Genomic DNA, 14,489 nt, shown 5'->3' with positions numbered 1-14,489 from the left:
TCAGTTCCTGCAGATTTCTTCATCTTCTCTTTTTCTTTATCTTTTCCTTTTCCAGCAAGTGACGACACCTGATTGATTGATTTGGCATTCTTTGCTTCATTTCTATTTGCTGTCTTAGCTTGCAAATTCTCATTCTTTTCCCGTGTCTGGGACGGCAAGGCATTGGGAGGGGGCTGATGCAGAACCATTGGGCATTCAGAGGCTAGATGCCCAAACTTGTGGCAGGCAAAACAAGCCCCTGGAAACACGCTCCATTTCAATTCAAAATACTTTTTTCCCAATTGCACTCCCTCAACTTCCACTGCAATAGGAGGGGTAGGTGTATCCGTGTCCCAGAGAATGCAGAACCTGTTACGGTTTCCCATAGGGCGTGGAGGACAAATGACCTGTCCCAAAGAAGCAGCCAGGCCAGGCAACTCTTCATGCATATAGTTCGGGAAGTTAACAACCTCAACCCATACAGGACAATGATGTCGTATAAGACTTTGATAATCCTTGTTTGGGGACCAGGGCATAGCATGTACTATCTGCTTCCCGTAAAAGAGGGGAGAAAACTCAAGTAGCTTCTGCTTGCACAAAGCATCTGATAAATGCACCTCATAAAAGCCTCTGGATGCAAAATACACTCCCTCTACAAAGCATCCTCCAAGGATGGATTTAATCCCCTGTGCAACATCATTGGCTGCTGGGATGAAAGAAAATTATAACGGCGGTTTAAGATAACTTCCTGAGAGGATTCACGAGGGATGGCAATTTCAATTTGTATGTGACCTCTGGAACTGGTTTGCCCCATTCTTGTCGTGACTGCTAAAAGTCATCCTTGAGGGTATCAAACACGTACTGAGCTTCCATAGTAAGTTCATCATCTTGTGATGCAGGCTGTGAAGGGCGGCGCTTAGCATCTGCGGGTCTCTCTTTTCGAGCATATGTACAAACATCCAAACTTGAAGCCATGATTGAAATACTACAAGGCAAGAAGGATTGTACGAAGAAGTGTAGAAGCAACAAGCTAGACACAGGGCTGTACAGGAAAGTTTAGGAGTAAAACACAGGACTGTACGGAAAAGACATGACTGTACGGACAAGTACATAGGAGTGTACGGATCTGCGGACAGTCTTCCTAAGTTCCGTACGGAGATGCAGAAGGTCTTCCTAAAATCTGTACGGGACTGTACGGAAAGTCAGACGGGGCTGTACGGAAAGTCAGACGGGGCTGTACGGAAAGTCAGACGGGGCTGTATGTACGTACGGACGTGGCCTTCTTGAAAAGCGGTACGGCGATCCAGATGGGTACGGAGCTGTGTTCAGAGCCGCGCGGAGGTAAGTCAGACTTAACGAGTTTGTTCGTACGGACGTACGAACACTGCACGGAGATCATACATGTGTACGGATGGAGTCCTTGGCGAGGCTGTACGGAGTCCCTGGCAAGGCTGAACAGCAGAGGCCGCACACCGTCTCTCTCTCACCTCTCTCATCCACACACACACACACAACACACACACATACACACTTTTTTTTTTGTGGGAAGAAATCTTTTATTGCTGTAGAATAATTACATTCATAGTTACTTCAAAAAACGAAGTAGGTACTACTCAACTGAAGATCTCAGTATAAGCTGTATACACATCCTGATCAATCAAACGAGTCTGAAAACAATCATAGAATGATTGTTGCAGAGATCGTTTGAAAAAAAGAAAAGATGAAAATAGTGGATCACCAAAGACTCTATGGTTTCTATCCATCCATAAAGTCCATAGGGTCCAATAGCGCACCCATACAAAAAATAAATCAAAACCCTGTCTCTGTGGATGAAAGCCAAACAACTAGAAAAATCTGCCAAAAGTAACAGTAGGAAATCGCTGTCGAAGCCTTTGTCTGATGAGAGCAATGAGATCAGAAGTATTTGGACAGGACCAAAAGATATGAAACACTGATTCAGTAGAGTGCTGACATCTGTGACAAACAGCTGAAGCAATATGTTTGTGTGCAAGTAACTGTCCGGATGGAAAAATGCCAAGGAGAACTCGCCATAGGAAAAGCTGTTGTCAAAGAGGGACTTTGTAATGCCAAAGGAGACGCAGCCTTTTTCTCCACTACTTCATTGGGCGATCCATATGCCAAACAGTATTTGCTTTGTGGGAAATCCAAGGCGGAGGTAATAACACTTTATACAGTGATGACACTGTGATATGTGAGAGCTTCAGAGGACGGGCGTATAAGGAAGGAGAGCGTAATATCCAATCCTCAAGCCGATTCTGAAGTTCCAAATGGGGTACCGGTAAGTACGGTTGGAGCATTGCTGAAATTCGATGCCATAAAGGACGATAATGAGCTCTCAAGCCATATTTGCGAGCAGCCATAGAAAAAGATAAAAGTGTGCCATCATCCTGAAGTACATCCGCCACAGATGAAATGCCTTTGAAGGAGAGAAAATAAGAACGTCGGGGTTCTTGTATGGCCAAAGGGGGGTGGAATACTTTAGATCAAAAAATATTCTTTACCCTCAAAGAGTTGCCCGAGAGAGAGTCCCTGCCATGCCATTCCAAATGGGATAGAATGTGTTTCCAATCAAGAAGCAGACGAGAGACAAAAGGGCATCCTCTGATCTTGCCTTGGATAGAGCCAAATAAAAAATCCCACTGAGTAAGCTGCCAATGCCCAAAGGCAGATGTATGAAGATGTAGTAAGAGAGAGCGGATCATGAAAGCCCAAGGCTGATCTCCTTGCATAAAGTGTATCATCATTTTCCCTCTGTGAGCAAGTAAATGCATTTGAATATTGAGAATGTTCAGACCTCCGTGCATCTTGGGAGAACAGAGACGATGCATAGAGAGTAATCTGAGACTTTTCTTGCCATGTTTTGAACGCCAGAAAATTTCCATGATAGCTGACATAAATGAAACCAGATCTGCCTTAGTGAACATAGTGAGAGGCATATAAAATTGTATGTATGCTATCGAAATGGATTGTGTGATTCGCAGACGAACATGTAATGGCCAAGTTGCAAGCTTCCAATATTCAAGTTTTGCCCTTAACTTTGCTAGCACCCAATCAGTTTGTTGTGAGCGGGTGAGTCCCCAACTTAGAGGATAACCAAGATGTCGAATGAATTGAGAAGCGGGGACAATTTCCCCAGGCCACAGAAGGTTGTGCCATTCCTGTGCATGTAATGGCAACAATTTTGATTTCTGAAAATTTACCCGAAGGCCAGCAGCCAAACCATATGTGGAAAGAGCATGCATAATCATGGACAAATCAGCCCGAGTATTTTTTGGAGTAAAGAATGAATCATCAGCATATGCATGAGCAATCATGCTGCGATTACCAAGAATCTCCAAACCGTGCAACTGGTCAGTGTCCAAGAGATGATCCAGATATTGAAGCAGTGGATGAGTGGCTATGGCAAAAAGTAAAGCACTCAGGGGACATCCTTGCCTGACAGAGCAAGCAAGAGTCCAGGATGGAGAAATATCTCCTAAGAGTATACAGGCAGCTTCACTGTCTTGATATAGCCAAGTGATGAGCTGCTGCATTTTTGTGCCAAAACCCAATGCTTGCATAGTTGATGAGATAAAATCCCACTGAACAGTATCAAAGGCTTTGACAATATCAATTTGCAATAACAAAACATCCTGCTGTGTATATTTGGCATATTCAATTCCAATGTAGGCATTAGCAATGTTATCGGTGATGTGCCTGCGCGGGACAAAGCCATATTGAGCAGGATGCAACCCATTATGTAAAATCCCCTTTAGCCGATCGACAATTATTTTGGTGGTGACTTTGTAAATTACGGGCATAAGAGTGATAGGTCTCCAATCTGCCAAAGACTCACAAATTTGTTTTTTGGGAAGGAGCTTAACAAGACCTCTCTTCCATGTGTTCGGCATTTTCTGATTTTGCCATGCAGCATTCACCATATATAGCAATGAATGCTTCATAATAGGCCAGTAGGCTAGAAAAAACTCTACTATTAAACCATCCCATCCAGGGGATTTCCATCTGCCACATGATTTGATCGCATCTGACAGTTCCCTCTCAGTAAAGGGTTCCTCCAATTCCAAAGCTTGAGGAGGGGAAATGATAGGAGAAACATGTTGCAACAGTAAATTTCGTGCAAGCAAAATCTGTTGCGAGGGAGGAGCTGTAGAGCCAAATTGCTGAGAGAAATGATGCACACAAACAGAAGCAAGCTGTGACCGTGGGCTGTGACCGTGAAGTAGTCCATGATCCATCGGGCATAAGCACTTCGCAAATTTCTGTTTTGATTCTCCTCTGATGTAAACTTTTGAAAAATTCTTTGGAAGAGCAACCTTTATCTGTAAAGGCTCTTTGTCTTGCTCTAGTCTCCCATTTTGCCAGTTTCCTGTGATCATTTAGTTTGAGACAATGTCTGGCCTGGCATGGTGTTGTTTGCTCATGCAAGGACAACGAACGATGATGACAGTTCAGTGAGGTCTTGACAAGTAGATTTGGCCTGAGCAATGGTTTCCCTCAGAGTCTTCATGTAAGACTTGCCATAAACTCTAATCACCACTTGCATTTTAGAAATAAAAGAATCCCAGGCACCATCAACATTGAGATGGCTGCTAGAGGAAAGACAATGAGCTGCTTCAGTAACTATTGCCTTGAAATCAGCATGTTGGAAATAACTATTGTTTATGATTAGATGTCTCCTGTGTGGCAGTCTATCATTTGGCATGTTATGAAAAGATAACCGCAACCATAGTGGTGCATGGTCTGAATGCACAAAGGCATAGTCAATCCACATTTTGCATGTGAACTCCCCATTTTTTTGGGGAGCAACACTATACCATCGATCCAGACGTGCCTGATAGGCGGAAAGAGCATTATGTTGAAAAGTGTAGCCTGGTGACAAAGGCTGCAATTCCTTCCAAAGGTCAACCAGATCCAGATGCAGAAGTAGTTGAGACCATGCATGCCTTTCAGGAGATAACATATTGTCATGTCTGGAGGTGTTGTCTCCCTGTTGTGGAGCATTATTGAAATCCCCACATATGTAGGCATGATATCTCCACGGATATTGTTGCATGGCATCCCAAATTGCAGTTCTTTCTCTAGAGGACTGAGGCGCATAAACTGAAGCAAATTCAAACACCTCTCCTCTAATAAGGCATTGGAGAACAAGCCATCTGCCTTTGTTGTCATTTAATACAATGACTGGTTGAAGTTCATGTTTGATCAGAAGGACAACCCCTGAGAAAGAGTGCTCCCCAGCATAGAAAATATCATATCCACAGTAGTGTCCTGTCTTGCCTGCATACATATGTTGGTTGTGTTCTTGTAATGCCACTATGTCAGGCTGAAATCTGTCGTACAGCCACACAGATTTCCATTTCCTACTGTCACACATGCCCTGGACATTAAGTGTAAAACATTTGATGTGAGCAGTCATATATACAGGTATTTATAGTAATGTAACAACTATGTACAGCAGCAAAATTTATGAGGTCAGCCTTGCATTTCTATCTCAGGGTCGAGACCTCGCCCCTGAGAAGAAGTCTCGACCTCGCCCCTGAGAAGAAGTAGCCGCCTGAGAAGTAGACAGCAAAGCAGCAACCTCTTCTTCAGGGAAGAGTGTTCTGCTGGCTGTTACTAAAGCCCATGTAATCCCAATTCCTGGATTTATCTCTGGGGTATTCCCGCTAGAAGAGGCACCATTCCAAGTGCGGGGGGGTGGAATTCTTTTAGCAGAAATAACTTTTCTTGGACTCTGCCACCCATTAGTTGAAGGTTGCTGTACTTTGGTCGAGGATTGAATAATAGGAGGTGAATGTGATGTGAGATTCCCATTGGGAGCCACTGGAGCTTTGCCTTTATCCTGACTCCCAGCAGGCTGTCTACTGCTTTTATTTTGTTGGCCACTGGAGTAGGAACATCTTTAGTAGGCATGGAAACTGGCAAAGTGGCACGAGGCATTTTATGTAGATTCATTGGACACTGTGAAGCCATGTGTCCAAACTTTTTGCATTCAAAAGAAGCCCCTGCAAATAAACCCCATTTGAGTTTATAGAAAGCACTTCCCATGTTCACATTATTCACCGTGACTGAATAAGAGTCCGGTGTGGGATTATCAGTATCCTAGAGGATGCAAAATCTGTTTGAGTTGCCTTTTGGCCGTGGTGGGCAAACCACTTTACCTAAAGGTGCTGCAATTTTAGGCGAAAGCGAGGCCATACATTGGGGGAAATCAACAACTTCAACCCAAACCGGGCATCTGTGTCGGATTAAAGCCTGAAAGTCCCTTGTGGGAGACCATGGCAAGACATGCACCATTTGCTGCCCAAAAAAGAGAGGTGATTGTTCCAAAAGCATTTGTCTGTGGATCTCATCCACCATGATAACCTCAAAAAAGCCCCTAGCTGCATAGTGTACTTTACGAACAAAAGAGCCAGCCAATGTGCGTGTCAGCCAGTTGCCTATTTCTGCAGCAGGTGGCATCCGGCCTGGAAAAAATAATATGATTGCATTCTTGGCATATTCTCTGACCGGATCCACAATTTCATCGACCTCAACCATGAGGCCAACTGAAGGAACCGAGTCTTTCCACTCTTTTCTAGTATCTGCAAATCCTTCATGCATTACATCATATACCAGTTGAGCCTCAAGAGTCTCATGTATCAGGTCATGCTGACCCTCAACCTGCTTTTGTTTCTTGCAGGGAGCCGAGCGCTCCTTTTGAAACATTTTTTCATATGAATACTCTGCCATGACTTTGTAAGAAGGGGAGCTTGAAAATGAAGTACCTGTAAAAGGGTAGTGAAAGCCAAAAAAACCAGTCCCAAAGAAGTATTCACAGGAAGTCCACTAGAGAGGATAAGAAGAGTATAGTGGGGAAGGAGATAGCAGAGGGAAATGTAAGATTTTGGCTGGAACACAAGACGGTTAGAGAAGACAGCAGAGCCCAAAAAACTCCAAGGATTTGTACGGCTGGAAGTACGGGATTGTACGGATGGAGCTGCACGGAGGGGACAGGTGTATGGAAAAAACTGTGAGAAGAAGGTACCGGGCTTTGTACGTGAATTTGTAGAGGTGAAATGGGAACTGATGCAGATGTACGGAAATGTACGAGCGTACGGACGCTGTACGGGTAACGTACAGCTGTACGGACGGGGCTGCACAGGGTTTCTGAGAGGGACGAAAATACTTCACTTAGAACACACGAAACACCACGCGAGCAAAGCACAAAGACCTAGGGAACTATGGAAAAGGAACGGGCCTGTACGAAGCGCTGCGGGTAGAGTGGAGCCTGTACGGAAAACGTCGTACAGTCTGTACGGGCAGCCATACTGGTGGTACGGGATGCTGTAGAAGGCACGACGATGGCTGGATTGCTCCTCAGCTCTCCTCGACGCTCCTCTACACACACACACTTTTTTTTTGGTAAAATCCAGTGGAGTGTATTTATAATGTCATAACTTTACAAGAGGGAAAGTCTCCAAGATGGAGAGTATTCCACAGATTAGAAGCATAAAAAGAAAAGCTCAATGCAAGATGCATGTATATCATCCTCATGGCAGGCATCATATAAAGATTGCCGCAATAAAGATTCATATGACTTTTGAAACTGGCGGCCCAAGTATGCCAGATTATGCTCTTCCCAGATTGTCCAAAGAGCCCAATATCTCACCCATGAGAAAAAGAGTGAGTATTGAGATAAAGACGTCCTAAATTTGCCAAATAACCAAAAAAGTTTCCCAAATATGTGACTCGGGAAACGGAGGTGAAGATGATCTGAAATTTTTCCCAGGAGGTTCCGAGTAGACTGACAATGCCAAAGCAAATGAGGGACAGTCTCTGAAGGAGCGTGACACCGTAAGCAAGTGGGTGAAGCAATGTGACGTTTGGCCCTCTACACACACACACACACACACACACACACACACACACACACTTCTACACACACACACACACACACACACACACACACACACACAGAGTTCATTAAACCAAAGAGTCTATGAGATTGAAAGAACTAGGTACAATGAGCTGAATGGGTGGAGTCTTTAAGCGGACATTAACACCCAAGATAAATACAACATAATCATAGAAACACTAATACATAAAATGTCTGAGCCTAGGGAGAGGATGGAAGCTATGGTATGATGTATCACTATGATGATCCTCTAGAAGCTATTCGAGGGGTCAAGCCCAAGAGCTGCGGTGGCATAAATCATGTGAATAGAGCACTGGTGGAGGTCAGTGTGCGTGGTCCGATTTGATATCCTTGTTGTTGCCCTATGTCGGACAAGTGCCATTGGATGTCTCCGGTCTGGTGAATATGGAGGGTAAATCCCCAGGCTTGATCTGTGCATCAACCCACTAGCGAGGCTGTTGTTCTCTTGCTCCAGAGACCTCAGCTCCCTCATCTCCCTAGGGCCTGCTGGTTTGTGTTATTTAGCTGGAAAAACTTAGTGATCATGCCCTGAGTGGAGTCTGGCTATACACCTAGATCTTGCCTATGTATCCTGAATATGAATGAAAGTTGCGAGGCATCTCTGAGCTAGATACGACAGGAGACTGAAGAGGGGTCCAAAGCCATCCCTAAAGAGACAATGTTAATGACCTCGTACCTCATAATACGCAAGACATCTGATGGCAAAGTGTAAGAGTGAGAGAGAGAGAGAGAGAGAGAGAGAGAGAGAGAGAGAGAGAGAGAGATTAATGTCCGCAGGAGGCCTCACAGGCCTATGGGACAAAGTACGGAATCAACTCACTCATACAGACCACTATGGGCCGGGGCAAAGGGCTCACTAAGGCCCTTGTTGAGTACTAAAATGCTATACTAGTACAAAATAGCAAAAAAGTAGCAAAATAGCATGAGGGTGGCATGAAAATATCAAGTGCTCAGAGCTAGAGTCCCAAGTGCATGAACCGGTTCCATGTATCCAGGCTCCATGGTGGCTCTCTGATGAGATGCAAAGAGCTCACGTATCTGCATCTGTCGGGATGTCTCCTGTGTTATCCCGGTGGAAAAAACACATGCAAACTAATGCAAGAACACATTTAGTAATCATGTAGTCATGCACAGACAATGCAGAAACAAAGCACTACCAATAATTATACAAAGCACTCCCTGAAAACGGTCAAAAAGCACATGATGCACTTGCATAGCAAAGCATATGCAAAGAATTCCAAAAGTAGAAGGAAAGCAAACAAAAATACAAACCCAGTGCTTAAGCATTGCCAAACCAGTCACAAAAGCACTGGCAAAATCAAGTAGTCAGAAAGCAGTGCCAAAGCACTACCAAACCACTCACAAGCAGTGCAAAAGCACTCACAAAAGCAAGTAGTCACAAAGCAGTGCCAAAGCATACTGAAAGCAATGAGTGTTTACATGGAAAGCAGGTGGAGGGAGTGGAAAGCAATGAGTGTTTACATGGAAAGCAGGGTGATGCCTTGCCTCGATCGATCTCCCCTAAGGAGAGATGGAATAGGTTGAATCTCGATCGTGTGTGCCCTGATCGCGTGTTGCGCCGTGTACGGTCTCTGTGTCCCTCGCCTAGTAGTGGTGCGTCGGCTCTCTCCATTGATCCATATATCTCTCATGTCGACTAGCTCCTCCTCCTCTATCCCAGAGTGCCCTAGAGCTGAGTCAAATGCATAGAAATCCGTGACCTGTCTCTGCCCTCGGTCTACCTCAGTACCTTGTGGTGCGGTGGTCGCATCCTACTAGTCTCTGATATGTCGTAGTAGTGTCTCCTTGTGTCGTCGCATCTCCATCAGGTAGAGCCCAATACAGACCTGGTCCTAAAAATGGATTAGTCGTGAGAGTGGGCCAAAGCCGTACCCCTCCTGAAAAAGGTATTGGTAGCGCCCTTGGATCTCATAGTAGGCTAGGCAGACACATAGAAAGTGCTCCTTTGTCTCGACCACCCCCATAGTGCACAACCTGCAAGTCCGCTGCTCTCTAGGTATGCGTGTCTCGATCCTCAGCTGATGGGACAAAACTCATATCTGTCTGATGGCAATCCTTAGTGCCTGTGAGACTCCTCTGTCCTCGAGATACTGAGGTCCGATGATGAGCCCATCCTCCGATACTCTCAAAAAGTGGTCATAATAGAGCTGGGTGCATAGTGGTGGGCCTGGGCATAGTGGACATATCAGGTGGTGCGTGCATCGGGACATCATAAAGAGAGCATGCATAAGTGTGCCAAACATCTAGGTCTGTGATGGGTATAGGTGGCTACCCTTCGATAGAAGCCCCCAATCAATGGTGGGATCCCCCCCTCGAAATGAACTGATCACCTCATCCATTTTGTGGGTGAGGAAGGCCCGCCGCTTACGACGTGTTAGTCGCCGTGAGATCCACTGTGCCTAGGGTGATGTCAAGTGGCCAAGGGCTCCCTCACGTGTGAGGTGAGCTCTCATCTCTCTGCACTCATCATCATACCAAGGATTCTGTGGCATCTTCCCTAGTGAGGCACGTGCAGATGGAGTCGTGGGGAAAGAGCTAATGGCTGTGTCCATGACTATTGTGGCAAGGGTGTTTGAGGCGTGGGCGAGGTCTACAACATCTCCAAGTAATAGTGTTGGAAGTCCCTTCCCCAGGTTTCTCACATAGATGGGGTCCAGGGCTCGATCAAAGTGAACATGTACACGAGTGGGCGTGAGAGGACCCTCCCCGTGACTGGTATAGTGGTAGAGATACAAAAGGCTAAGTATGAGTGATCAGCACCGGCTGGGGGAGGGGGCACAATAAAGTCGTTTATCCGTGAGTTAAAGGCCAAGGGACCCAATAGGTAGTCCATTGTGCTTGTCCCTCCGCCATTTGGGAAACAAGTGAGACCACTGGATGATGGCCATCTCTGTAAGCCATTGTAAATGATCAAATCATGAACAACCCCTAGCTCAAGTAGATGTCGTCCATACTCTTTCACCTATGGTGCATGTGCAGAGTGTCTCACTATCACAAGCTTAGTTGCATCTACTTCTTGTACTATGAGGGAATCCAATGCAAAGTCGAGTAGGCCCACCTGCCTGTTCCCTGTGCGTGCATTGAAGTCGTCAAGAAGGAGGATTTCCCCCTGCTTGGAGAATTCAGTGATATCATCCTATTGACTCATACGGGCGGTGCCCTTCTGTGGTGACCTCGCATGCATAGGATGAAGTATCTGGGGGGAAATAACACATTGCTATGAGCATCAGTCGTGCGTCTGGTAGCTGGACTCGTATCCACATGTGTCGCGCGTGCTCCTCTCTTCATGCCACTGATATGAGAGGTCTCATGTGTGATCTAAAAAGGATAGCCACTCCCCCCGAACCTCACACACCAGTGTCTCTCCTCGTCTCCTTCCTATGAGATGACTCCCATGTATATCCTGTCATAGTGGGCAGTCCTCTCTCGGGGCTCTCATGTATCTCAGTATAGAAGACCATGTCTCTATTAGTGTATGTCTCTGAGAAACCACCTGGCCTCCAGAGTGTGCCATTGCAATTCCACACTGCAATTCTCAGTCCACTTTGTGCCCCATTGGCCCGACACCGTCATAATTCACCCTCTTCTTTCTCTTCCTTTTCTTCCTTCTCCCCCTGGTCTTGATCTCCTCTCTCTCGGATGATCAGCCTACCATCCTTGTATGCAGCCCATTTCCCTGCTTCTCTCGCTGCCATGATTCCTTTCCTCCAGTGTTCTTGCTGTAGGAGGGTGAGGTCATCGTCCAGGTAGATCCGGGTTCCTTTCAAAGTCACCCTCGTGCTCATGAGGGTCTTCCTATCCATGGTTGTTCGGAGCTTCATCACAAGTGGCCTTGTGGGTTTGCCAACTCTTCAAGCTGTCTTCCATGTCAGGTTCACACCCAATTTCTGTGAACAAGGCTTTTGCATCTGCCATAGGAATGTCTCCCACTGTGAGACCTCGAACCAAAACATTTAGGCCTTTACTGTTTCTGCTTTTATCCTGCTCTAGAGCATCTGAAATGAACTCTTTGTTGGGGGCAGTCATGCCTTTCTTGACCACATCTCTCCATTCCAAGATCTCAGCCTCTCCTTTCTTGATCTTCTGGGTGAATTCAACATGTTTACCCTGCATAGTGTCTTGCAAAAATGCCAAGTCTTATATGAGTTTTTCATTCTCATATTTCAGTTCATCTATAATCTTGCATCCTTCTTCTGAAGTTCCCTTTGTCCCCTTGAGCTTTGTTCTCTAATGATATTCAGCTTCTCGTGTAGGGATGGCTTAAGCTCCCCTTCATCTCTGTGTGTATTTGCCTTCAGTTTTACATTCTCATCTTGGAGACTAATCACCTGAGCTTCGCTCTCAATCTTGGATGTAAGAAGCCTTTTTTTCTCGTCCATATCTCGCATCATATCCATCTTCATTTTACCAATTTATTTTGCATGCATTTCTTCTTGCCATCCCTGCATGTTTTCATTCATTTGAGCACACAGGTTTGAAATCTCATCCTTCTTGTATTCTTCCAATTTCTTTTGTAAGCATTCAATTTCAGCATCTTGTAGCTTACATACCTCTTTGATAGTGGATAGACATGCTTTGGCATTCCCATCCTCTACTTTCTGCCCTTTGGTCCAAATTATGCTGTATTTCCTGTCTTTTTCCCCTCTGGTTTTCTGATTGGGTGAGCTTTTCATGGCCCCCTTCTCTGAAAATTCAAAATATTTGGTAGCTCTCTTGGTACTTTCTGATTGTCCTTGCAGCCTTCTTGAATGTGCAGGCAGTGTGCAGGTTCCGGGCAAGTGCAGAGCCTGAGGCGAGTGGGGCTGGCCACCAAGGTCAGCCTAGGGCCTACTTGGCAACAGAGAATGGTGGTGGGGGGAGTAGAGATGGGTCACGGAGGAGTAGAGAAGGGTGGCGGAGGAGCAGAGTTAGATGGCGGGGGAGTAGAGATGGGGTCGCGGAGGAGCAGAGAAGGGTGGCGGAGGAGCAGAGTTAGATGGCAGGGGCTAGAGGCTGCGCTGGCGGACTGCCTTGTGCAGCTAGCATGGCCATGGGGAGCAGCAGGGGTCAGCGCATAGGCCAAGCAGAAGGCAGCAGTGGGTAGCAACAAAAGAGGGGCGAGCAGAGAGCAGCAGCTGGCGGAGGCCATGGAGGGGGAGGGGGAGAGAGAGGTAGGGAGGGAGGGAGAGAGAGAATCTTTGGATCATGTTGGTCACGTGAAAAGTTTAGTTTTGTATGCTTGGTCTTGGAATTTTGAAAGGGATAATCTATGATGAGAATAAGAGTAAAACCTTATTCTCAGTTCTGATTGAATTAGATAGCTTATTCATGAATGTGCTACTTATATAGTTTTTGTTGAAATCTTTGATTGGCAGCCATTGGTTCAGTGCATGCACCAATTACAGGCAAATAGAATGGCTGTGGCATTAGAAATATTAGAGCCATGGTTACGAGAGTATCAGGTATACCCAACCCTTAGTGTTCTGCTTTGGAGAATTTCAGGGAAGTGAAATTTTTTGTGTGGAAGAGGGTTGTCAACTATTCATCGTTTCTTTGTCAACATGTCTACATGTACATGGTCACTCATTGAAAGTATTGAATTTAATTGTTTTTGGAATATCACTGAAGTTTGAATTCAAGGTGAAGTATGTGAAAGGATAGAGTTGTGGGAAAAGAAGTGATTGTGAGTGAATGTGGAAAGAGTGGTACTTTGTAAAGACTGAGAACATCAAAGATGTCAAAGAGTAGTTATATGGCTAGAGACGTAAAGAGGGAGAATGAAAGAAAAAGAGAAAAGAGAAAAAGGTCCACAAAGTGTGGCAATATGAGGACATGTATTGAGTCACTCCATGGAGCTTGGGACAAGGTATCATGGAGAGTGTGCTAATAAATTGTGTTCATCATTTTGATATGCTTATCGTGTATCCATCACATTGTTATTAGAGCGCAAGGTCTCATCAGCTTAAACCAATGGTCAAGCTCCTTCGCTCGATTCAATTTAGTTTGCCTATGGTTCCATCCTGTTTGCCTCATTGAATTCTATTTGTTACTTCGATTAGTTTGCCTATGCTTTCATCCTGTTTTCCTCTTTGAATTCCATGTGTTACTTGTATCCTCTGTGTGAGAGAGGACTGGTGTGTATTTGAAAAGGCTATGCCGGCTCTGAGTTTGTGAAAGAGGGTTCTCTTGTGGATTTATCGCAATCTGGACAAGAGATCTCCAGTTGGCATCAACTGTGTGTATGAAGGCTAAAAGAGTCTTACTCTAAATTTTAAACGACCAAGGGTCTGCAACTTATGCTTCACGGTTTATGAACACCGGATATTGTACATAGTGTGCAAGGTTGAGCTTTCCACAGGAGATAGCCCTAAGCAGTAGTTTGCAAGGTTGAACTTTACACATCAGACATAGCTCAGGCGGCTTTATGAGGAATTTCAGGCTTGAAAGGCCTCTTCAGCAGCTCTTGAAGAGCTTTGGGGGACACACAAGTGACAGCAATAGTGTCACAACTCAATGTGCCAACCACGGGCTTGTAGTAGAACAAGCAAGGACGCTTGGGCAGCCAGACCGA

At 45.4% G+C, this 14,489-nt stretch overlaps 1 protein-coding gene across 3 annotated transcripts in view; it reads left to right on the top strand.

Moving 5' to 3' along the window:
• The window catches only part of LOC147902958 (eukaryotic initiation factor 3 gamma subunit family protein), a 91,544-nt gene that overhangs the window by 62,123 nt on the left and 14,932 nt on the right, over positions 1-14,489 (top strand). For 2 of the 3 annotated variants that reach the window (XM_087374071.1, XM_087374070.1), the window contains exon 11: positions 13,294-13,380. The exons of the other annotated variant lie outside the window; for it this stretch is intronic. In XM_087374071.1, coding sequence (XP_087230197.1) covers positions 13,294-13,380 — 87 coding nt within the window. The remainder of the gene's footprint in view (positions 1-13,293; positions 13,381-14,489) is intronic. 3 annotated transcript variants of the gene reach the window in all.

This window comes from Dipteris shenzhenensis, chromosome 4 (genome assembly GCF_047967505.1).
Source record: "Dipteris shenzhenensis isolate YYH24624 ecotype China chromosome 4, Dip_SZ_1.0, whole genome shotgun sequence".
NCBI classification, from domain to species: Eukaryota; Viridiplantae; Streptophyta; class Polypodiopsida; order Gleicheniales; family Dipteridaceae; genus Dipteris; species Dipteris shenzhenensis.
The sequence above is the reverse complement of the archived record's forward strand: the minus strand, read 5'-3'. Positions and strand labels throughout refer to the sequence as shown.